General features: G+C 44.1%; 1 protein-coding gene across 1 annotated transcript in view; it reads right to left on the bottom strand.

The window, feature by feature from the left end:
- The window catches only part of xpo7 (exportin 7), a 70,670-nt gene that overhangs the window by 38,028 nt on the left and 7,481 nt on the right, over nt 1-25,161 (bottom strand). The window contains exons 2-9 of the mRNA XM_078429131.1: nt 19,682-19,828; nt 19,083-19,176; nt 13,519-13,685; nt 12,344-12,409; nt 8,303-8,407; nt 7,079-7,244; nt 4,136-4,209; nt 395-514 (exon numbers count right to left, since the gene is read on the bottom strand). Of these exons, the coding sequence (XP_078285257.1) occupies nt 395-514; nt 4,136-4,209; nt 7,079-7,244; nt 8,303-8,407; nt 12,344-12,409; nt 13,519-13,685; nt 19,083-19,176; nt 19,682-19,828 (939 nt within the window). The remainder of the gene's footprint in view (nt 1-394; nt 515-4,135; nt 4,210-7,078; nt 7,245-8,302; nt 8,408-12,343; nt 12,410-13,518; nt 13,686-19,082; nt 19,177-19,681; nt 19,829-25,161) is intronic.

Raw genomic sequence — 25,161 nt, 5'->3', positions numbered from 1 at the left:
ACACATGAGCCACCTCCACTCCCAGCTACTTTCATCTACGAGTGCTTCTGCCTCCAAGATGTAAACCCAGATTTGTTTCTTCCCTTCCATTTCAACAACTCCATGAGTGTAGAGTTTGTTTCTGGAGCTTGCTCCATGCCTTACAGTTCACAACGGCACTCCCAATTACTTTCCTTCCTTCCTGAAGCACAAACACCATCCTTGCCCTATCAAGTGGGTGAGATGGAGCTCACTATCTGCAGGAAACTGTGCCTTGCAGTCAGAAACTACGGTCCATGAACACGTCTAAGAATCACAAACAGACTTCTAGGATTTCACACTTAAAAAAGAACATTCACTTTGATGTTTTTATTCCACCATCTGTATAAGAAATTATCAGCCAACTGTTCATCACCTGTGGATTTTCTAAAACCCTCTTCACGCCATCCACTAGGTGAGAGAGGAACTTTGCACGCTCTGCATTGTTAAATAGTGACCTCCGGACTGAAGCGATCTGTACTAAACAAGATAAGACCTGCAAGAAAAAAGAGCCACAGTCAGAAAGCAGAGCTTGATATCAGGGCTTTAACTCAACGTCTCGTGGGCACCTGAGATTCCCCATGCTCGAGGGAATGTTCAGTGCGAGTGAATGTGTGTGAGTGTCGTTTTGTGAGTGTTTATATTGTGTGAGTGTGTGTATGTATTATGCGAGTGAGTGCGACCGCGTTTGAATGTACTGTGTGAGTGTGTAGTATGTGTGTATACTGTGTGTGTGTAGAGTATTGTGTGTGTATATCTTGTGTATTGAGCATGTGTATTGTACAGTGTGTGTTGTGTGCGTGCGAGGTGTGTGTGTGCATGTGTATGCAATATGTTGGGTGTGTGTATGAGTGTTATGCAGTGAGTGTGTGCTTATGTATACAGTGTATGTGTGTGTGTATACAGTGTGTTGTGTGTGTGTGTATGAATGTGTGTTGTGTGTGTGTACGAGTGTGTGTGTGTGTGTGTGCGAGGTGTGTATGTATATGCAATATGTTGGGTGTGTGTATGAGTGTATGCAGTGTGTGTATGCGTGTGTATACAGTGTATGTGTGCGTGTATTCCGTAGCATTGGAAATAACAGAGATGGGTTGATGTATTCATTACTTGCTACATAATAGATTTTCAAATTGAGTGGTATTTAAGTGGAAAGAAAAGTTATTCTTGGCAGCTGGATCAATCACCCGATTTAGAAATATGGAGATAATTTAGAATCCGTTGCCTGAAAGGGGTAACGGCATTTTCAACTGTTCCAACTGTAACTTTCAACACAAAACTGGTTATATATTTAAAAGGGTCTTTTCAAGGCTATGGGGAATGTACGAGCCAGAAGGTTGCAGCAGCCGCCCAGACTGATGAGCTGATGCTGCCTTCCTCGATATACCATGCCATGGTTTAAACGTTGCACTCGAGACTTTGGTGTTCCAACCATACCCGGTTCCAGAGCAGGATATGAATCTCACTTTTCAAGCCTCACACTGCAACGTTGTGCAGAACGTACTGGCACCAGTGCAGCTTCCCGAGCTGTGTGAACATGCAAGGTCAGGTCAGGTCAGGGAGCGAATTGAGCCCCTTCCGGTGAATTAATTGGTTCACGGCAAAATGAGAATCGAATCTTTGACGGTTGTCGTGTGGGAATGAGGGCAGGAGCAGCAACTTCCTTCTAATATAAACGTACACATTAATCATTACAAAATGGAGCCCTACAGACGATCACTGTTAATACATAATGTTTTACAAGCATATGCTGTAGATCCATTCATTAATGGACCATTCACTGCAGGGTATAGATAGATTTAGAATTTTTAGATTTGGAGATACAGCGCGGAAACAGGCCCTTCGGCCCACCGAGTCCGCGCCGCCCAGCGATCCCCGCACATTAACACTATCCTACACACACTAGGGACAATTTTTACATTGACCCAGTCAATTAACCTACATACCTGTACGTCTTTTGGAGTGTGGGAGGAAACCGAAGATCTCGGAGAAAACCCACGCAGGTCACGGGGAGAACGTACAAACTCTGTACAGACGGCGCCCGTAGTCAGGATCGAACCTGAGTCTCCGGCGCTGCATTCGCTGTAAGGCAGCAACTCTACCGCTGCGCCACCGTGCCGCCCTTTAGTTGTACTTGTAGATACAGCACCTTACAGGTTATTACTCTTAATGAGCAACGGGATCCCTGTTCTGGTGTGTGTGTGTGTGTGTGACAGTGAATTTATGTAACATGATAACATTTATTATATTATGAGAACATTAAATTATTGGCAAATGAAGTTCCTCGTATGTTGCAAAACATACTTGACTAATAAAGTATGTGTGATTGTGAAAACATTGACTGGATGTTTTATACCAGCAGAGGTATGAATTCAATGATGGGGAACCGGCTAACATAAGTCAATTTGAAATGCAGCAGACTTCACTATAATTAATTAAAATGTTATCACAACACACTAAGGAAATGAAATCAGTAAAAAAGACTAATCAACCCAAACAAATATTAACTTCAACTCAATATCAACAAGTGCCTTTATGATAGCAACTTCAATGCAAAAACATAGCTAAACCATTCACAGATGAGTAATCAACAAGGGACACTGAGCAAAAGGGGAAGTTAAAAAAAAAAAATGTCCAGATGCTGAAGTATTAACTTGATGGAGTAAAGCCCAAAGGTGTCGGAAAGAAGTTTCAACATGGTTGGTGACACATGAAGGCACGGGGACAGGAAGAAGCAGGAATGCAAACAGCTACCAGACAAAAGGCGATGGGTGGGGAGTGCTGGATACTGCAGATGGTTAGAGAATGGAAGGAGCAAGATCACGAAGCAATTTCCTGATACAAGCTATAGGCTTGCCGCACAGCACCAGTAGACCGAACAACAATATTTTGGGAAATAACTTACGAATAAACGATGCACAATGGTTGCCTGTTGTGATGTACCTTAAATCCAAACCCTAGTTCTTCTCCACCCTTCTAAGACCATTAACTTGGCTGCTCTTTATGTTATACCGGGATTAATGGACGTGATAGGAAAAGGTATTGTGCTTTATCAACCAAAGAAAATGGATGGAGATGACACGATCATTCATCAGCTGACAAGGATGAAAAGAAACACAAAGTGCTGGAGTAACTCAGCCTGTCAGGCAGTATCTCTGGAGGTGACGTTTTGATCTATCCATGTCCTCCAAAGATGCTACCTGACCTGGTGAGTTACTCCAGTACTTTGTTGTAAACCTTACCAGGAGGATGGAGAGGCTGAATGGCTGCTGAGAATGATCAATCCCCATTCTTGTTGGTGCTGTCAGCACCTCTCTCTATCTGCCTCCTTGCTGATCGTCTGAGCTGGCACATTCTGATCCTCAGCGATTCAGCAACTAATTCTGCTTTCTTATATTTACCTGCTCGTCTACCAGGTTAGTTTCAGTAAAGCTAGTCTTCCACTGGTGGATAAATCAGAACCACATATCTTCCAGTGCAAGAAAATAACTGCAGATGCTGGTACAAATCAAAGGTATTTATTTCACAAAATGCTGGAGTAACTCAGCGGGTCAGGCAGCATCTCAGGAGAGAAGGAATGGGTGACGTTTCGGGTCGAGACCCTTCCTCAGACGTCACACATATCTTCCAGTATCTGTGTCTCTAAATTAATGGAAAATCAGACATAAATGTGGTATTGGTTTGCATTCAGGGGATGCACAACTGGAAAAGTGTTGGAAGACAAAGGCTGACACAGAGGTGCAGCGCTAGAGACCTGGGTTCAATCCTGACCACGTTGCTGTCTGTACAGAGTTTGTACATTCCCCCTGTGTAAAAACCCGCATGGGTTTTCTCCAGGTGCTCGGGTTTCCTCCCACACTCCAAAGACGTACAGGTTTGTGTAGGTTAATTGGCTTTGGTAAAATTGTCCCTAGTGTGTAGGATAGTGTTAGGCCACAGGGTGGCGGGGTCTCGGTGGGCCAAAGGGCCTGTTTCCACACTGTATCTCTAAAGTCCAGTCTAAAGTACTCAATCTGTGGCGTGGGGTGTGGGATGGGAGAATCACCACTACGACATAGCAGTTCTTCTCTCCTGGCCCTCACATATCCCTGCACCTCCAACAAAGAGAAGCACAACTCACCAGAGGGGACAGCGATGGAGGGATAGAATGGTACAAGTCGAAAAACAACTGCAGGGTCGATGAATCCAGGAAAGCTGTTGAAAGAAAGTGGAGGTTTTAACTCAGCGGCCTTGAAGAAAGAGGGAGAAAATAAAGAACATTACAAATTGCACCTGCCTGTTGCTAAACATGCAAGGCATGCATTGCTGCCAACAAAGACTGGCAAAAAAGACTGTGTGGCCATTCGCCTTACTTATGCCTTCATGATTTTATAAACCTCCAGTCTGTCCTTATCACTCTAGCCCTCCAGTTCCGATAACTTCCCTGTGAATCTTTTCTGCCCCTTTCCAGTTTGATATCATCCTCCCTATAGCTACACAACCTCTTGTACAGTATTATTCCTAGTTCTGTGTGAAAGACCGGCCAAACGGCCATGTAACCTGTTAATCAATTACCCTGTCAATTAATACACTGCCAGGGAGAAACTGAAATAATACCGTGTGCTCATGGGATGAAAGACAAGCACCTGCCAGGTTTTTAACGTTGCTGAGGTATTGCACAAGCAGGTGACTGGCAAAGTAGAATGTGAATCTGTCATCCATGAGGTTGCTGATAGCCAGACATTCCAGTTTTCATGTTAGTGACTAATTTTTGCTCTAAAATGACCACATTGCAGTAATTTTAATAACGACACCATGCCAGAATAGTGCACCTGGGTGACTTTAGATCCATGATTGCCAAGTTCTGGAGTTTTTCTGCCCTTCCACTGTAGGTTTGTTGTGGGTCAGCAAGTGAACAGCAGCAAAGAGGTCCTTCTGCAGTTGTACAGGGCCCTAGTGAGACCGCACCTGGAGTACTGTGTGCAGTTTTGGTCTCCAAATTTGAGGAAGGATATTCTTGCTATTTGAATGCGTGCAGCGTAGGTTTACTAGGTTAATTCCCGGAATGGCGGGACTGTCATATGTTGAAAGACTGGAGCGAATGGGCTTGTATACACTGGAATTTAGAAGGATGAGAGGAGATCTTATCGAAACGTATAAGATTATTAAGGGGTTGGACACGTTAGAGGCAGGAAACATGTTCCCAATGTTGGGGGAGTCCAGAACCAGGGGCCACAGTATAAGAATAAGGGGTAGGCCATTTAGAACTGAAATGAGGAAAAACTTTTTCAGTCAGAGAGTTGTGAATCTGTGGAATTCTCTGCCTCAGAAGGCAGTGGAGGCCAATTCTCTGAATGCATTCAAGAGAGAGCTGGATAGAGCTCTTAAGGATAGCGGAGTCAGGGGGTATGGGGAGAAGGCATGAAAGGGATACTGATTGAGAATGATCAGCCATGATCACATTGAATGGTGGTGGTGGCTCGAAGGGCCGAATGGCCTCCTCCTGCATCTATTGTCTATTGAAGACTAAATCATGATGTTAGTGAAACACTCCACTTCCCATTTCTCAGATTTTGTAAACTAAGAGTTACTGGATGACGAGGTCTAGTGGTTATCTACATTTCAATAAATCCTTATTAACTCAGCAGCTGACATTTAAATGGGGTACCAACATGGTATAAATTTAATCTTCCCAACATGTAAGCAATCAGTGTGAGATTCTGGAATTGAAGCATTTAGCTCTGAGCAACACTAACTATAAATATAAAGGTCTCTTCATCTAGGGAATGACTTCTCACAGGATGATTATATTGGGGTTATATAAATTCCTTGCCAGAACTGGCCATTAACCTACCTCACGTGAGAAAAACAGAAAGCACAATTTTAAAAACCTGCTTCCATGTTTGGACATGGCCCTCCATCAATTCTTGCAAAGAAAACATGATTAAAATCTACTACACAGATAAAATCACTGGAGAAAACATTCACACAATTGTTAGTAAACAATATTAGAAAAAAAGTAATCAATCATAATCAGAATCTGGACAACAACTGATTCAAAACATTTTGACTAACGCAAGAAACCTCTGGGGTACAACTAGAAAACCGATCATAAAAGCAATTTCACTGTAACTCTTTTTTGGCATAATTTCATGAATAGAATTACATTTACATTATTCCTTTGAAAGAATTGAAAATATTATATTACAAGCGGCAGCTGTAATGGAAATAAAGACTGCAATGAAGAACTTTGAAGCTAAAGATCCAGCAAAGACAATGGGTATATCGACAATAAACAAGAAACACTGGGGTGAGAGAAAGGAAGCCATTCCATCTAATATTTATCCAGTTTCAACACATTAAATGTAATTGCGCCCATAAAAAGCAAATCTAATGATAACCAGGCATATGCTAATGGACAACATGGATCACTCAGGTTTTAAAATGAAAGACATGAAAACATTATAAAATTAACTGTTGAGCCTCAAAGGATACACAAAGAAAGTGGGGGCCAACTGAGAGTATTCATGTGGAAATGGAAGCTGGACGCCTGGGGGAGAGAGGAGGGGAGTGGACGAGAAACCTGTGAGAGCAGTGGGGTCGGTTGGCCTTGGGGCAGGGGTGGGAAGGGCGTCTCCACATTTATGAGGAGAGGCAGGCCGGAGAGAACCGGGTGCATTAGGAGAGCACAGGGAAATGATTAAACTTTGGCCTGGAGAATGTGGGGGGTGAGGGAGGGTACGAGCAGGGCAGAGTGATGGCAAGAGCATGGGGCAACCAAGAACACAGGGAAACAAGTGTAAGAGTGCAAAAGCTGCAGGGAGGGGCAGGGAGAAGACAGGACGAGGGAGGAAGAGAGTGACAAGGAGAACTAGATAGTGAGAGAGATTGAACAGGGTTAAGGGGAGGGCAGTGCCAAGTATTGGTGTGGAGGGAATGGAAGCTAAAAGTATGTGGTAGAGTCTTCATGGGTTGGGGCAGACTGAGGGGGGAGGGGATAGGGTAGGAGAGAGGACTCTTCTTCCACTTTAAGCATGAACGTGACAAATGATGTGGTGGCACAAACTACTGAATTTGACCATACCTGACCTCCAGCTGGTTGGAATCTGGACCGTACAGAGGTCGTCCGATGACTCATCTGTTGACGTGCCAATGAAGTCAAAGTTGAGGCAGCTGTGGGCCAGTTTAAGGAGCTGCATTAGAAGACCATGTTGGCTTTCATCGTTCAGATTTAAGCTCTTTCCTGATGCCTGCAAGAAAGTGCATGCCATTAGAATAACCCAGAGAAACAGCAGGTGTGAATCTTTTCATCGGCAGTAACAGCGCACTTCAAAAAAGTGCAATGGGATCCCAAGCTGCTCGAATGATAAAATCCTGTGATACTGCCTATGATCTACTGATGAATCCTCCTGTCCATTGTGCATGGACATTGTCTATCAATTCTAGCTGCAAGCATCCTAAGGGATAGTTCAGCAAGGAGTGCTCTCCCGTGGCTGGGACAACATTGCAGATATTGTGTAGAAGCTGGTTTAAACCGAAGATAGACACAAAATGCTGGAGTAACTCAGCGGGACAGGCAGCATCTCTGGAAAGAAGGAATGGGTGACATTCCAGATCGAGACCCTTCTTCAGACTCCCCTGCATTTTGTGTCTATCTTTGGTTTAAACCAGCATCTGCAGTTCCTTCCTCCACATTTCGTCTGCTTGCACTGCCTTTGGGTGGGTCAATACCCTTGCATTAGTTTGTCCAGAGATTCTTGGAACAAACACTTCAAACTGCACCAATGTCCAACTTAAAACCTAAGATTTCGAGATGGGAAATCTCAAAATCTTCGGTTTTATACTCCAGATATTGGAATAGTAAGCTGGTGTGTAGGCTAAATGAAAGCACACACAAAATGCTGGGGTAACTCAGTGGGTCAGGCAGCATCTCTGGAGAGAAGGGATGGGGGATATTTTGGGTCGAGACCCTTCTTCAGACTGATCCGTCTGAAGAAGGGTCTCGACCCGAAACGTCACCTATTCCTTCTCCCCAGAGATGCTGCCTGACCCGCTGAGTTACTCCAGTCTACCTTCGATTTAAACCAGCATCTGCAGTTTTCTTTCCTAAATGAAGGCACAATCTAACACACAGAAGCATTACATTGTTTGCCATCTTGTGCATACTGCAATTCACCTTGTGAAATGGGTGCATCTATTGAACTGCACAATGTCTTTGTCCACGATGCTCAGTTATAAATAAGGCTTGAATTATCTAGGGGTTCCGCCTGTAATGTTTGCAATTGTTGGTAATATGCAAAACCCTTACCTGCTTTAGTAAATTGCACGATAGCGTGAAAATATCAAACAGCGATGCGTCTCTAAACGACGATGCAATTTTTCTATGTTTGGTCAGTGGATGTGTCGTGTCAGCCTAGAAGAGAGAAATGAAGCATCCACGTTCACAACTGAAATGTTAGTGCAACCATTCTCAAATCATTAAATGGTGCAACGCAGGTTAGTAAAGTCAGAGTGGCAACAAACTTTGGGGTCAAATTACAATTAGAATGCAGACTTCGATAGCACCTTGGTTAGAACGTGTTTATCAGGACAGATTGGTGACAAAAGGGGAGATGAAGAGGTTGTTGAAGGATCTACAGAGTGACCAACAGACCAGGGTGAGACTGGTGGATCGTGTGGAGAAAAGTACCAATCGTCATCACCATCGGCGGTCACTCGAAGCGAGTATGACTGTCTGCGTCTGCTCGTGGGTCTGCAGATGTCTGTCGAGGCCGATCCGCGATCCACACACCTTGGTGCAAGGTGGGCAGGGGAGACTGGCGGTAGTTGGTAGTGGTTGAGCCCTTCTCTCTCCCCTTGCAGTGCCGTCACTTTGTCTCTGCGGGCACGGCGTAGTTCCGTAGAAAGAGTACCAATATAGACCGAGTGTACTGAACAATTTGATTCTCTAAAGGAACATTCTAGGATAATCGTTGAAGATCTGAGAAGGAGCTCATGGCCCTTTGCTGTGGCCTCCTGTTGTGCTGTTACTCTGCTGTCCAAAAAGCTTCCTATACAGACGCAAAATGCTGGAGTCACTCAGCGGGACAGGCAGCATCTCTGGAGAGAAGGGATAGGTGACGTTTTGGGTCGAGACCTTTCTTCAGACAGTGTAAACCAGCATCTGCAGTTCCTTCCTACACAAGCTTCCTGTATAACAGCGGTGGCGCTGCGGTAGAGTTGCTGCCTTACAGCGCTTGCAGCACCGTAGACCCAGGTTCGATCCTGACCAAGGGGGCTGTCTGTAGTGAGTTTGTACGTTCTCCCCGTGACCGCGTGGGTTTTCTCCGAGATCTTCGGTTTCCTCCCACACTCCAAAGACGTACAGGTTTGCAGGTTAATTGGCTTGGTATAAGTGTAAATTGTCCCTAGTGTGTGTAGGATAGCGTTAATGTGCGGGGGTCGCTGGTTGGTGCGGACTTGGTGGGCTGAGGGGCCTGTTTCCGCGCTGCATGTCTAAACTAAACTGTGCTCCTCCAATTCTGGCCGTGTGTAGTCCTGTGTTTCGTTTTACTCTGCTAATGGCATCTGTGCATGGTGCTGCCAGGAAGGACCCGCCCTTCAACTCGATCTTTCCTCTAAGATAGCCTTTAAGAACCACCTCGATCACATTTTTGGCTATTTTCCTGTTTTCGTTTCTCTACACTGTTTGGTTAACTAGTTCGACAGCCTGCAACCATGTATCTCACTTGGGCTCTCACCTGTCTCGAGCCAGCAGTCAGCTTCTCAGGGAACCTACCCTGCCTGAGGTAAACTGTTGCCGGCCCCGATTTGTCCTGGGTTTTTTTCTTCGCTTCCAGTCCCCCCACCCACCCCCCCCCCTCCCCCCACCCACCACCACTCTCCCTACTACAACCAATCTGAAGAAGGGTCCCAACCCAAAATGTCACCTATCCATTTTCTCCAGAGGTGCTGCCTGATCCTCTGAGTTACTCCAGCGCTTTGTGTCTATCATAAACCAGCATCTGCAGTTCCTTTTGATACATTGCAACTACTTCAGTACATTGCTACACTTTGCAAACATAACTTGTTACACGTTAAAACAGTGCAGGTTCCTTCCTCACTGACCTTTCGCAGACGCACAGATCTCATTGACAATTGTACAACCAGACAGTTGACACAGGGTAACCATTCGTTGACTACAGTACGATCCTCAATAGCACACCCTGAAGGCAAAGCAGGTCACCTGAGAGTCATTATGTTGGACTAATCTAACCAAACTCATTCATCTCCATCTCCTGGATTCAGGGTAGACACAAGATGCAGGAGTAACTCAGCGGGTCAGGCAGCATCTCTGGTGAGAAGGAATGGGTGACGTTTCGGGCCGAGACCCTTCTTCAGACTGATCCTGGATTCAGGATTTAGCATCCCCCTCTGCTCCTAGACTTCCTGACCCATAGACCACAACCAGGGTGGGGCAGGTGATAAAACTTCTCCACGATAATTCTCAATGCCAGTGCTTCGTAAGAATGCATTCCCAGCTCCTTGTTGTACTCCCTATACACTCACACCAGTGCAGACTAATTCTGCTCTAACTCTATCTATAAGTTTACAGATGACACCATTGTTGTAGGCCGGATCTGGAACAACAAGACAGAGTGCAGGAAGGAGATAGCGAGCTTAGCAGCAACTTGTCAAGGCAATAACGACCCCCTCAATGTCAGCACAATGAAGGTGCTGATCATCGACCAAAAGGCAGTGTGGCGTACAGGGTTCCAGTCCACATCGATGGTGCTGAAGGGGAGATGGTCAGGAGCTAAGTTCCTAGGTGTAAATATCACCGACAATATATGCTTGTCCAATCACATGGACAATAGACAATAGGTGCAGGAGGAGGCCATTCGGCCCTTCGAGCCAGCACCGCCATTCAATGTGATCATGACTGATCATTCTCAATCAGTACCCCGTTCCTGGCTTCTACCCATACCCCCTGACTCCGCTACCCTTAAAAGCTCTATCTAGCTCGCTCTTGAATGCATTCAGAGAATTGGCCTCCACTGCCTTCTGAGGCAGAGAATTCCACTATGGCCAAGAACACCATTGTAGGCTATTGAACACTACAAACACCAACTTAACTATGCACGATGAACTGTCCTGGGTGCACTATGGACCGAGCTTTTGTTTTGTTTTGAACTAATATTGAGTTTAAAAAAATGTATTGAACTTTTTTTTGTTTGCTTATCAAGTTATCTTTCAAGGACTGTGCTTACAGACCTGTTGTGGTGCAGCAATAATTCGACTGTTCCCTTTTCGGTACATGTGACAATTAAACAATCTTGACTATCTTGAAGGTATTTACTTCACAAAATGCCGGAGTAACTCAGCAGGTCAGGCAGCATCTCAGGAGAGAAGGAATGGGTGACGTTTCGGATCAAGACCCTTTCTCAGACTGTCTTGAAATATCTTGACTATCTTGAAAGCACACAATGCCTCTACGTCCATAGAAACTCGGGAAATTCACATGTCTCAAATGACTCCCATCGGGATGTACAACAGCCGGTATAGCAACTGTTTTGTCCAAGACTGCAGGAAAATGCAGGGTTGAACTGCAATTCATCTTTATAATTCTATTACTGAATAGAAGTTTCAGTAAGGAACTAATTCCATCGCTCCTGCAATCATTGGCAAATTTCAGCTAAAGTTGATGAAATAATGTGGAGGTAGTAAACTACTTGGCTCAAGCCCGATCTATTCCTCCCGCAAGAAAAGACAACAAAGTCCCAATGAATTCACTGCACATAATGTCTCACTGGAAACCACGCTACCAAATTGTCTTCCACATCCAAGGTCAACTTGTGGCTCAGTTTTGCCTCAAAAGGCAAGGAATTAAAAACAAATATGGCAAAAATTAACATAAAAGAGCCCGTATCACACCACAGGAAGAACATAAGCGTGATCCTGCACCGAAACCATAGTACACCTGCGCCTCAGGGATTATACAGATCCAGCTAGCCCAGCAATGGGAACAGTCCACCAAGTCACGGAAGTAAGCTTGGAAAAGTGCCGCCATGACTGCAAGTAGAAATGTTACTGCTATTTAAATAAAATGATTCTGCCTCACAAAATCTGCTGCAAGTAGAACAAGACAATAAAACATTCAAACAGGATGGAAGAGGGAAATGGAATTTAATGAGGAGAGAGGACATTGAAGGTCCCTCAATACAACAATACAATACAATATATCTTTATTGTCATTGTACAGGGGTACAACGAGATTGGGAATGTGCCTCCCATACGATGCAATAAATTAATTAGCTAGTCAGTATTAATTTAAACAACCCAATGAAACAAATTAGAACTTGGCACTTACCTGGTTTATTTCATTCGTTAACTGGGAAAGAATCATTACTCCTATAATACAGTGCTCAACACTGTCCTATGGAGAAGCACAGAAACAACATTGTTTACTTTCTCCTCCTGTTTTCCCTGAAGCAACTTAGTCATAATTATTAACAATTTATCCATGACATTTAAGCCTCATGAATCCAACACCTCTGCCCCCTTCAAAAACATATGCTGAGCAGCAGAGGGGAGAATTTTGCTCTGCAGGACATAAGCATGTTGCAAAAGATCAGACTGGATTTCATGGGTATTTATCCGCAAAATGCTGGAGTAACTCAGCAGGTCAGGCAGCATCTCAGGAGAGAAGGAATGGGCGACGTTTCGGGTCGAGGCCTCCACTGCCTCAGAAGGCAGTGGAGGCCAATTCTCTGAATGCATTCAAGAGAGAGCTAGATAGAGCTCTTAAGGATAGCGGAGTCAGGGGGTATGGGGAGAAGGCAGGAACGGGGTACTGATTGAGAATGATCAGCCATGATCACATTGAATGGCGGTGCTGGCTCGAAGGGCCGAATGGCCTCCTCCTGCACCTATTGTCTATTGAGACCCTTCTGCCCCCCAGACTGGATTTCCTGGTCATTTGGTCTCAAAAATTGAATCATTTCATCAAACACAATGACACTGTGATAAACTGAGTCTCACAGCTCCAACGATCCAGGTATTGATCCAACCTGGTTCGTTTCTAAGGTGTAGATTCCTGGTTCCGTTTCTAAGATGTAGGAAGGAACCGCAGATGCTGGTTTAAACCAAAGTTGGACACAAAAAGCTGGAGTAACAGCGGATCAGACAGCATCTCTGGAGAGAAGGACTGAAGAAATGTCTCGACCCGAAACGTCACCCATCCCTTCTCTCCTGAGATGCTGCCTGACCCGCTGAGTTACTCCGGCATTTTGTGTCTACCAGCTTTTTGTGTCTATCTTCGGTTTAAACCAGCATCTGCAGTTCCTTCCCACATCTTAGAAACTGAACCAGGAATCTATATAGAGTCTACATAGCCTCTTACGCTAACTCTGAATCAAGTGACTTTACTTTGTGCAGAGTTTGATCACCATAAGAAATGATGAAGAGACAACAAATTTGGCTACTGTCAATTTCTGAAGACAGAGTACATTCCCAATAATGATGCTTAACTGTGGCAACCCCTACCTGCAAAAATCTTGTGACATCGGCAATGACATTCCTAAACACATACTCCTCCTTCTGGCAATCAAACCAGCCCAGTTTGGTGATTCGGGCAAAGAGTTGGATGAGTGCTTGCGTTACAAAGCTCGCTAGTTTTGGTCTGGTCGCCAAGTAATTCAAGACATAGTTTCCTAAGGCCAAAAAAAGAAAGTGAAAATAAATTAAATTATGCACCATACATGAAAACCATTGGGGCTTTTATCATCCAATTTAATGATAGACCCGGGGAACAAAAAAACCCTGCAGTTGCTAGAAATTGAAACAAAAATAGAAAATTGGAACTCATGGAACAAAACAGAGACAATATTTCAGGTCAAAGACCCTTCACCAGAACTGAACACAAGTGCAGAATGAACATGGTAGAGGGCCGCTACGGTGACGCAGCGGTAGAGTTGCTGCCTTACAGCGCTTGCAGCGCCGGAGACCCGGGTTCCATCCCGGAGACCTGGGTTTGATCCGGAGTGCTGTCAATACGGAGTTTGTACGTTCTCCCCGTGACCGCATGAGTTTTCTCTGAGATCTTCACTTTCCTCCCACACTCCAAAGACATGCATGTATGTAGGTTCATTGGCTTGGTGTATGTGTAAATTGTCCATGGTGTGTGTCAGATAGTGTTAATGTGCGGGGATCGCTGGTCGGTGCGGACTCAGTGAGCCGAAGGGCCTGTTTCTGTGCTGTATCTCTAAACTAAACAGCTGTCTGCATTAGAGTACAGACCAAAGTCGTCAAGTCGCAGCTGTAAAAATTGGTAACTAAGGACAGAAGAGATAAAAAAAAAGGAAAATAATTAAAACCGAGAGCCACAACAGTGGAGGATGGTTTTCTGAAATTGTTTATTATGTTCTTAAGGTCGCCAACAGGCCCAGATGGAAGATGAGAGGCTGGCTGTTCCGAGATAACTTTAAGCATAATTGGAGCAATGTAGGAGGTGGAAGGCAGAGAGGTCAAAGGGAGACAGGAACTAGAGTGACAGGAAACTCAGGGTCACATTTGTGAAATGAACAGAGGTGTTCAGTATAAACACTCAGTCAACCTGCGTTTGGTTTCTCCATCACAGAGACTGTATTCTGAATTCTGAATTTCATAAACAAAGCATTAAAAACAAAGTGCAGGTGAATTGTTGCCTAATTTGCAATCTACCAGACAGTCCCTCTGTTCTCCCCACCCTTCCTTCCCTCTCTCCAAATTAAAGCACGCACTCATTATCTCAATTTTCTGATAAAGGGTCCTTGGAATGAAACATTGACTGTTTTCCCCCCCAAGTTGCTGCCTGCAGCATTTAGTATTGACGTGAAAGTACAAACTTCAGGGAGCCTGTCCAAACCTGAGAATATCCCAAATCACCTTACAGTCAGTGAAGTACTTTTTTCTCCACCTTATTGCATGATTACCATTGAAATATGGGAGACATTATGGACACAATCAAATGTCATGACCACATTTCTTGGCTAACAATAAAAACGTACACTAAATCTTCAATAGGCACAATAGAGAACTCTACAAAGAAAGCAGAAGGGGTCTCAATTTAATGGCTCATCTGAACAATGACAATACTGTTACAGAAGTGTTTCCAAAGTTTTACAATGGAACTTCAAACTAGATTATTGCACTGTTTCTGACAGTCAAAACTAAACAAAAAATACTGCCGACTAAACCGTTGAATAATTTATTCACAAAATGCTGGAGTAACTCAGCAGGTCAGGCAGCATCTCAGGAGAGAAGGAATGGGTGACGTTTCGGGTTCGAGACCCTTCTTCAGACGGATGTCAGGGGGGGCGGGACAAAGGAAGGATATAGGTGGAGACAGGAAGATAGAGGGTGAACTGGGAAGGGGGAGGGGAAGAGAGGGACAGAGGAACTATTTAAAGTTGGAGAAGTCAATGTTCATACTGCTGAGCTGCAAGCTGCCCAAGCAAAATATGAGGTGCTGTTCCTCCAATTTCCGGTGGGCCTCACTATGGCACTGGAGGAGGCCCATGACAGAAAAGTCAGACTGGGAGTCGGAGGGGGAGTTGAAGTCCTCAGCCACTGGGAGATCAGGTTGGTTAAGGTGGACTGAGCGAAGGAGCTGAGCAAAACGATCGCCGAGCCTGCGTTTGGTTTTGCCAATGTAAAGAAGTTGACATCTAGAGCAGCGGATACAATAGATGAGGTTGGAGGAGGTGCAGGTGAACCTCCGTCTCACCTGGAAAGTTCTAGAGCAGCGGATACAATAGATGAGGTTGGAGGAGATGCAGATGAACCTCTGTCTCACCTGGAAAGTCTAGAGCAGCGGATTGGCCCCAACTATACTTTATTCTTCGCTGGACAGTTGTTTTCTTACCCAAACCGTTGAATAATATATCTTATTTGAAGTGAACGACATTACAATAGAGGCTGTAAGAAAATAACTGCAGATGCTGGTACAAATCGAAGGTATTTATTCACAAAATGCTGGAGTAACTCAGCGGGTCAGGCAGCATCTCAGGAGAGAAGGAATGGGTAATGTTTCGGGTCGAGACCCTTCTTCAGACTGATGTCAGGGGGGTGGGACAATGGTGGAGACAGGAAGTTAGAGGGAGAACTGGGAAGTGGGAGAGGGGGGAGGGGGGGAAGAGAGGGACAGAGGAACAATCTAAAGTTGGAGAAGTCAATGTTCGTACCGCTGGGCTGCAAGCTGCCCAAGGGAAATGTGAGGTGCTGCTCCTCCAATTTCCGGTGGGCCTCACTATGGCCCTGCCTGACCTGCTGAGTTACTCCAGCATTTTACAATAGGGGCTGGTGAACTCCAAACATTTATCAGCACAAGGCTGATGATATTGTGCCATCACACAGACATGTTTGATAGGACGTCAGAACTGGCATGGCAACATTCCAAGGTGTAGAATTTTCAGGCGTGACAAGGTTGATGTGAAAGGGGTGACACTGCTAATTGATCAAGGTGCCCATTATACTGGAGGGAGGGTATCCTGGAAGGTTCTCAAATGAGGCCAGAGTTTTGGTAGAGTTGAGGGACAAAATGGAGGCCATCAAGTCACTGGGGTTATACTGCAGGTAGGGTTGTCAACTGTCCCGTATTAGCCGGGACATCCCGTATTTTGGGCTAAATTGGTTTGTCCCGTATGAGACTGCCCTTGTCCCGTATTAGTAGGGTTGCCAACTGTCTCACTCCCAAAGAAGGGACAAGGGGTAACGTCACCGCCCTGGGCCCCATGTGACTTCATCCAGCCAGCGGCTACGTGCTCCCGCTCCACCAATGGCGGCCGCCATTGGTGGAGCGGAAGCACGTGGCCGCTGGCTGGGTGAGGTCACGTGGGGCGTGGGACGGTGACGTCACCTTGTCCCGTATTTGGGAGTGAGGAAGTTGGCAACCATAACTGCAGGCTTAATAACAGTCAGCAGAAGAGGGGTAGATAGATCACATAAATACAAGAGTAATAGGAATCTTGGATGACAAATTATATCAAGATTTGGATGAACAAAATAAAAAGCAATTGCAGCAATGGAGAAATAAAAACAGGGGAGTATATACAGCATTGGAGAGTACTTTAAAATAAATTAGAAGGGCAAATGGGAGCAAAGTTATAAGCATGGAAACAGGCTCATCGGTTCAACACATCCTTGCAGGCCAAAATGTCTATTTGAGCTAGTTCCATCTGCCTGTGTTTGGTCCATATCTCTCTGGATCTTCTCTATCTACATATCTCTCCAAATGTCTTTTGAACATTGTAATTGTACCTACCTCCACCGCTTCCTCTGGCAGATCGTTCACACCCTCTGTGTGAAAAAGTTTCCCTTCAGGTCTCTTTCAACTCTTTCCTCTCTCACCTTAAACGTATCGTCTCACGTTTTAGACATTGTTAACCTGGGAAAGGGAGTGCCCCTCTTCCTTACCTATGCCCCTCTATGTAGGTAATCTCTCAGCCTCCTGTGCTCCATGGGGAAAAAGGTCCAAGCCTGTCCAAACCTTTCATTTCACTGCACATCTTGTATGTGTATAGAAACATAGAAAATAGGTGCAGGAGTAGGCCATTTGGCCCTTCGAGCCTGCACCGCCATTCAATATGATCATGGCGGATCATCCAACTCAGTATCCTGTACCTGCCTTCTCTCCATATCCCCTGATCCCTTTAGCAACAAGGGCCACATCTAACTCCCTCTTAAATATAGCCAATGAACTGGCCTCAACTACCTTCTGTGGCAGAGAATTCCACAGATGCACCACTCTCTGTGTGAAAAAAAACTTTCTCATCTCGGTCCTAAAAGACTTCCCTCTTATCCTTAAACTGTGACCCCTTGTTCTGGACTTCCCCAACATCGGGAACAATCTTCCTGCAACTAGCCTGTCCAACCCCTTAAGAATTTTGTAAGTTACTATAAGATCCCCCCTCAATCTTCTAAATTCCAGCGAGTCTATCCAGTCTTTCTTCATATGAAAGTCCTGCCATCCCAGGATATGTGACAAATAAACTTGACTTGAGGAAAGGGTCCAACCTTTCCTCATAACTCAAGCCCTCGAGACGAGGTTGCATCCTGGTGAAGGTTTTCTACACCCATTCCAGCTTAAAGGCATGCTTTCCAAAGCAGAGCACAGTGCTGCGCACAATACGTCAAATTCTTTCAATCAAAACACAGCCTTCTCTCCTGCCAATTTTTCAAAAATGCCGTCTCTCCTCTCAAAATGTCCACTCACCAACTCTCTCCTCAACTTTTGAAGATAAAAAAAACAATCTCCCCAAGGGAGATTCAGTCCGTCTTAACCAACCTGATCTCCCGGTGGCTGAGCAGTCCGCCTTAACCAACCTGATCTCCTGGTGGCTCCCACTTCAACTCCCCCTCCCACTCCCAGTCTGACCTTTCTATCATGGGCCTCCTCCAGTGCCATAGTGAGGCCCACCGGAAATTGGAGGAACAGCACCTCATATTTCGCTTGGGCAGCTTGCAGCCCAGCGGTATGAACATTGACTTCTCCAACTTTAGATAGTTCCTCTGTCCCTCTCTTCCCCTCCCCTTCCCAGTTCTCCCTCTATCTTCCTGTCTCCACCTATATCCTTCCTTTGTCCCACCCCCGACATCAGTCTGAAGAAGGGTCTCGACCCGAAATGTCACCCATTCCTTCTCTCCTGAGATGCTGCCTGACCTGCTGAGTTACTCCAGCATTTTGTGAAATAAATCTCCCCAAGGGAAATTAGCAAGAAATTGGTTCTGTGCCATATTAAACAAATATGGCATGACAGACTTACCAAACCATTATGTAACTTCTCACCTGACAGAAACTACTGCCTGGAGCCCAGCCCCCCCTTAGCAACGCATTTTGCAGTATTTTCACAGAATGCCCTGGACCTAAAAATCTGCCAGTACTTTAAAATGATCCCTGGAATCCATGAATTAGCAGCGAGAGCTCATCAGTAAGGTATCGCTGAAGAAAATAAATATGTGGAAATTACCACGATCTGCAGAAAACCATCCTTATCTCACGTGGAATATTTTGAACAGATCGTATGATTTCATCTTAAGTAAAATAAAATACAGTGACATTCTTTACTTACGTATGTCCGTACGTTGTTCTAAAGGCAAAGGGGTATTTGTTCGCGAGACAAGCTTTGTAAGGCAGGTTGCTGCCAGCAACTGTGAATACGATGACTGGAAAACAACGAGAGGACGATTTCAGAAAGATTTCTTCTTTGAAAAGAGCCATTTCTTAGAAATGCTTTACATTATTGTCAATGAACTACCAATGTATGAAATACTGCTGCTATTTTTGTAAAAGACTTAACTCGAAGAAAGCTGGAAAACCTTTTCCAGCTCCTCCCCACCTGCAATCAGTCAGACGAAGGTCTCGACCCAAAATATCACCTATGTTCTCCCGAGATGTTCTCCAGATCAATGCCAACCAAGAAAGGTGATAACACAAGGAAAATTTTTAATTCTCATCAATTAAGACGTGTGTGTATATATATATATATATATAGAGAGAGAGATTTAGTATAGGAAGGAGAGTCCACGACTAAAGTACTCATGAATAAACAAGGTTGAGTGAACGATCTTTTCACAAAACACGTTATTTTGTATTATGAATACTATTTAAACTATCTCGAACTATCTCGAAAACTGCTCGAATATGTAGTCAAGCGTCAATGATACTTACACTTCCTCTCTCTAGGAGTAGTTGGCATTTACTCAGGCAGTCCGGGCTGTTGGTGAATTCAACCAGGGCCTTCTCTGCCTGTAGTCGTGTAGATGTCTCAGTGGTTTCATACAGCTGTTTACAAAGTATCTCTAGCTGGGCTAAACTCTGCAACAATAAACATGATGGTTACTTAAGGACAATGTAAACTGTAACCATGATTAGGCTAGGGGAAAAAACAAAACTGCAGATGCTGGTTTAAATCGAAGGTAGACACAAAATGCTGGAGTAACCCAGCGGGTCAGGCAGCATCTCGAGAGAGAGAAGGAATGGGTGACGTTTCGGGTCGAGATCCTTCTTCAGACTGAAGAAGGGTCTCGACCCGAAACGTCACCCATTCCTTCTCTTCCGAGATGCTGCCTGACCGCTGAGTTACTCCAGCATTTTGTGTTTATCTTCGATGTATGAAATGTGCTAGGAATGCTAGGATTTATATGAAATGTGCTAGATTGCTGCACATGATCAGAAAAGAGCTTGTATTTTCTGTGCCAGCACTAATTTGCTCCGCTGATACAAAATAAATTATGGAAGAGCTCGCAGTGTGCATTAATTACCTCCAATTATCTCCACTTTATTAAACCTCAGGTAAGAGCGACCCAAAGGCATGTTTTAGTATCTGAGCCACCTCTTGGTCAGGAATTTGCCCAAATACTGGTAACCTTTACCATTTTTCTACCTTGGATCTATCGGCAGTCAAGCCAGACCCAAGACAACCCGTGTAGAAAGAAACTGCAGATGCTGGTTTACATCGTAGACACAAAATACTGTAGGAACTTAGTGGGACAGGCAGCATCTCTGCAAAGAAGGAATAGGTGAAGTTTTTAGTTGAGACCCTTCTTCAGACTGAGAGCCAGGGGGAGAGGAAAACTACAGATATGTAAGGGTACAAAGACCATGTAAGGTGTGAAAAGGACAGATCAGACGATTATCAAGGAAATGTACAATTGTTGGCTGAGGGGAAGGTGACAACGAAGGCATTCAAACAGTGAAATTAATCAGGAGGACAGTGAAACTAATAGAAGAACTAGGGTGGGGAGGGATGGAGAGACAGGGAAAGCAAGGGTCACTTGAAGTTAGAGAAATCAATATTAATTCTGCTGGGTCGGAAACTGCCCAAACGAAATATAAGGTTCTGTTCCACCAATTTGTGTTTGGCCTCACTGTGACAGTGGAGGAGGCTCAGGACAGAAAGGTCAGTATGGGAATGGGAGGGGGAGTTAAAGTGTTTAGTAACCGGGCGATCGCGTAGGCCCAGGCGGACAGGGTGCAATACTGAGACTTTTTTGGAGTGTGTAGGGCGGGGAAAAAACCCCCCAAGTTCTGCAGTTGGAAGTTTGGATGATGTAATAAACAAATGTCCTCAATGGACAGATAATTGCAACGATCATTCCTTCAGCTCTGAAGGAGAGTTCACCCATCGGCGTGGCAGAATTTAGTTCTCTCTCATCAAACGCTGCTGTATACAGATAGGCTGATTGAACACTTATTTCTTGTAAACCGGCGTGCAATTTGGCTGCAACGTTTGCCTAAACAACGCAAAAATGGAATTTACTGATTGCCAATTGCTTTGGAACATCGAGTGAACATTGCGTTGCAAGTTTTTTTTGTTTTGGTGTTGCAGACATTATTGGCAGGGTAACATTCATTTCCCATCCCTTATTGCCCACCTTAGCATGACACACAAGGTTCAAACGTGAGGTGCAAGGCAAGCCTGTATTAAGATTTCAGTGCAATGCCTGCATTTAATGAGAGGTTGGTATCTGCCACACAAGGCAATGAGATTTCAGTGCTTTCTGCATGTCTGTAATGAGATCTTTGCATGCTCTGTAGGAGTTAATGAAATTTCAGTTTCAGAATGCACTCTTGTAGTGACATAGGATCAATCTCCAACAGTGATCTGCTGAATCATGATGCCACTGTTACGTTACATTAGCTTGCTGAGAGACCTAATGTTTACACGTGGGACAAACAATTTAGGTCATGATCAATATGAGACCAATTGTGGAAAGGTTGCTGGCTCTCGGATTCTTCTTCTGTTGTGTGTCTTTTAGACCTGCAGCTCCGTTGAGGCGAGCCGGGCCAACATGTCATCGTCCAGGTCAATCAGACTTCGTTCACCATTCGGTGGCCGGTATTTGGGGCAACTGGTGACTATGTGCTCCACTGTCTGTGTTGGGTCCCCACACTTCGAGGCTCTCGGATGACATCGTCTAACAATTTTATTGTAAACTCCTCTTTGTAAATCCAATTTTTCAATAAAATCTGCATTTTATCTGAGTAATAGACATGCTTGCGCATTCGTTGGGAGCTTTGAACCAGTTTTAAAGTACAGTATTATCCAACAATAGTTTAAATTCCACGAAGAGAAGCATTGAATTTTGCTATAAGACTGAATTTATCAGTTAACTTTCCCCAAATTGCAAAACAAATGGGTGTGGTGGTCCAGTGATCAGATACTGGGCCACCCATTCCTTCTCTCCTGAGATGCTGCCTGTCCCGCTGAGTTACTCCAGCTTTTTGTGTCTTTCTTCAATATAATTTACGTCCTTATTTTTGCAGAAACTTCCCTCCCTTCCTTCCTTGCTTGGATCTAACGGTCTGGAACTTTTATAGAGTAGAGCACGTGCATTCAATTTAACCTCAGGCTCCAACAACTTGTGAGTCAGTTTGTGTGGAGATGAGACTGCAGATGCTTAAATTTGTGCAAAAAAAAACGACTGGAGAAACTCAGTGGGTCTTTGCCATGGAGGGAATGACAACGTTTTGAGTCGGGACCCTTCTTCAGACAAAGACTTCCATTGTATGTCTTTCATTGAGAAGGCACTTAACCAGAGTATCATCATTAACCTGACTACGGGCGCTGTCTGTACGGAGTTTGTACGTTCTCCCCGTGACCTGCGTGGGTTTTCTCCGAGATCTTCGGTTTCCTCCCACACTCCAAAGACGTACAGGTATGTAGGTTAATTGACTGGGTAAATGTAAAAATTGTCCCTAGTGTGTGTAGGATAGTGTTCATGTGCGGGGATCGCTGGGCGGCGCGGACCCGGTGGGCCGAAGGACCTGTTTCCGCGCTGTATCTCTAAATCTAAAAAAAAATCTAAACTAAAATTTTGGCAACTTTTGATGCTATCTCAAAAAGAAAATTAAATGATAGGTTCAAAAGTTACATTTTTCTTAAGGCACTCCCACCTTAATGAAAGGACAAGAGGGATTGAAACTTTCGAAGATATTATTCCAGGAATCAGTCAGGGCATTGAGTAAAGAAGTTGGGAAGTTATGTAACAAAATGTTGATTAGACCATGCCAAAGAAAGGATGTAATTAAGCTGGAAAGAGAACAGAGAAGATTTACATGGATTAGTCCCTATTACACAGTTACTAGTCCCTGAACTATATGGAGCGGTTAGGCCGGCCAGGACTTTATTCCTCGGAGTGCAGGAAGCTGAGGGGTAATCTTATAGAGGTGTATAACATCATGTTGAGAATAGATAGGGTGAATGTAGAGTCTTTTACCCAGTGTGGGAAAATCAAGAACTAGAGAACGTAGGTTTAAGGAGAGAGGGAAAAGATTTAATAGGAACCTGAGCGGCAACTTATTCACAGTATGGAAAGAGCTACCAAAGGAGGTAGTTGAGGCAGATACTATAATACTATAACAACATTTAAAAAACATTTGGACAGGTAGATGGAGAGGAAAGAATTAGAGACGTTTGGGCCAAATGCAGACAGGTGGGACTAGTGAAGATGAGGCATCTTGCTCCGCCTGGATAGGTTGAACCAAAGGGCCTGTTTGGGTGCTGTATGGCATGGCTGTATGGCTTGGGTCCGTAACAGATAATAGACAATACCCCATTAAGGCTGCTCAGGCTACAGGAATTTGTCTGGAGGGAGTTAGATGTGGCCCTTGTGGCTAAAGGGATCAGGGGGTATGGAGAGAAGGCAGGTACAGGTTACTGAGCTGGATGATCAGCCATGATCACATTGAATGGCGGTGCAGGCTCGAAGGGCCGAATGGCCTACTCCTGCACCTATTTTCTCTGTTTCTATGTTTCTATGTCCTTATAGAATTCATAAATCACCATCTAAAAATGTCAGATTCACGATAATTCTTGATCTCGTGGAATTTAGGTGGAGGGGGGGGAAATCAATGAAAATTATTTTTCTACCTGCGTTTCTTGATACATGGGCACATGAATCACCTTGGCGTTATGCAAAATCATGATAGTATCCATTTTCTTGGAACACAAACCTCCTGAAATGCAAGTGTCACCAGCCGAGCAATGCCAATATCCGAGCGCCAAAAATGTTGCCGATAAAGATGACGTTTAAAGATGGAGATGCAAGATCAGACACGAGACTAAATTAGCGATGATAGTTCTTAAATTGTGAATGAGATATATGGCTAAGGAGCTCTGTATTCAGTATCTGCATCAGGTTTAGAAACTCAATATATGGGAAATCACAAGAGAATTTTTATCGTCTGCATGGTGAATCCATAGATTAACACATGCCGATAGACAAAAACTAGTTTTTGATCAAATCTTTGCTCTCCGTGCATGCTTACAACACCCTGAATATAACTAAGAATATAATTTTCTCGTTGAAAGAAAAAAAAGTGGGAAAAAAAAGGATTTCAATGTTGAGAAAGCACATGGATTATTCTTTCTGATTGCATAGATGATTTGAGAATGCGACTGAGCATTTTGTGTCCCTCTTTGTAAACCAGCATGTACTGTTCCTTGTTTCTACCTTCTGGATTCTTCTTTGATGGATTGAAGTAATTACGAAGCTCTAGGAAGTCATATATTCTTAATTTTAACTATTTGGCAAAGTAGTGCCCAGTGACTTATGTGGGAAGATAACTATTTTTTGCTTAAATACCTACGAGTTTGATGGTCCCATCAACTGATTGTTCTCAAACCATCTATGCAATCTGAAAACAGTTCAATCCCATCATCATTTTGAAAATTAAACTACGTCCTGTGGATCCCTACAATTTGCAAATTCTTGGAATTGTTCCAATTGGTAAAAGTCCAATTCTTGCAGTAGAACTTTTAAAGACTGTTCAAGTTAGAAATTCTATTGGCCATTATCCATTGCAACGTTTGAATCCAAGACCAAAACTGAACAAACTTAGCAAATCTTTGTTCAGTTTAAACATAAAAGCTCTCAATGCTGTGTAATTGATGCACTAAGAAATCAATTTCTCAACAAGTACTTGTACGTGATTCATTCAACAGGTTCACCAAGTGAAAAGTTGCTATCATCAAGGTCAGTTGTTAGAGTAGACACTGTACACAATTTGCTCCTCTTATTTATGGATTTCATGGCACAGGGAGCATCCATGAGATTCATTAGTGGATACAGAAATTAGATTTATATTATTGGAGTTTAGAAGAATGAGAGGTTATCTTATTGAAATACATAAGATCTTGAGGGAGC

Source organism: Rhinoraja longicauda, chromosome 36 (assembly GCF_053455715.1).
Source record: "Rhinoraja longicauda isolate Sanriku21f chromosome 36, sRhiLon1.1, whole genome shotgun sequence".
In the NCBI taxonomy this organism is placed as follows: Eukaryota; Metazoa; Chordata; class Chondrichthyes; order Rajiformes; family Arhynchobatidae; genus Rhinoraja; species Rhinoraja longicauda.
The sequence above is the reverse complement of the archived record's forward strand: the minus strand, read 5'-3'. Positions and strand labels throughout refer to the sequence as shown.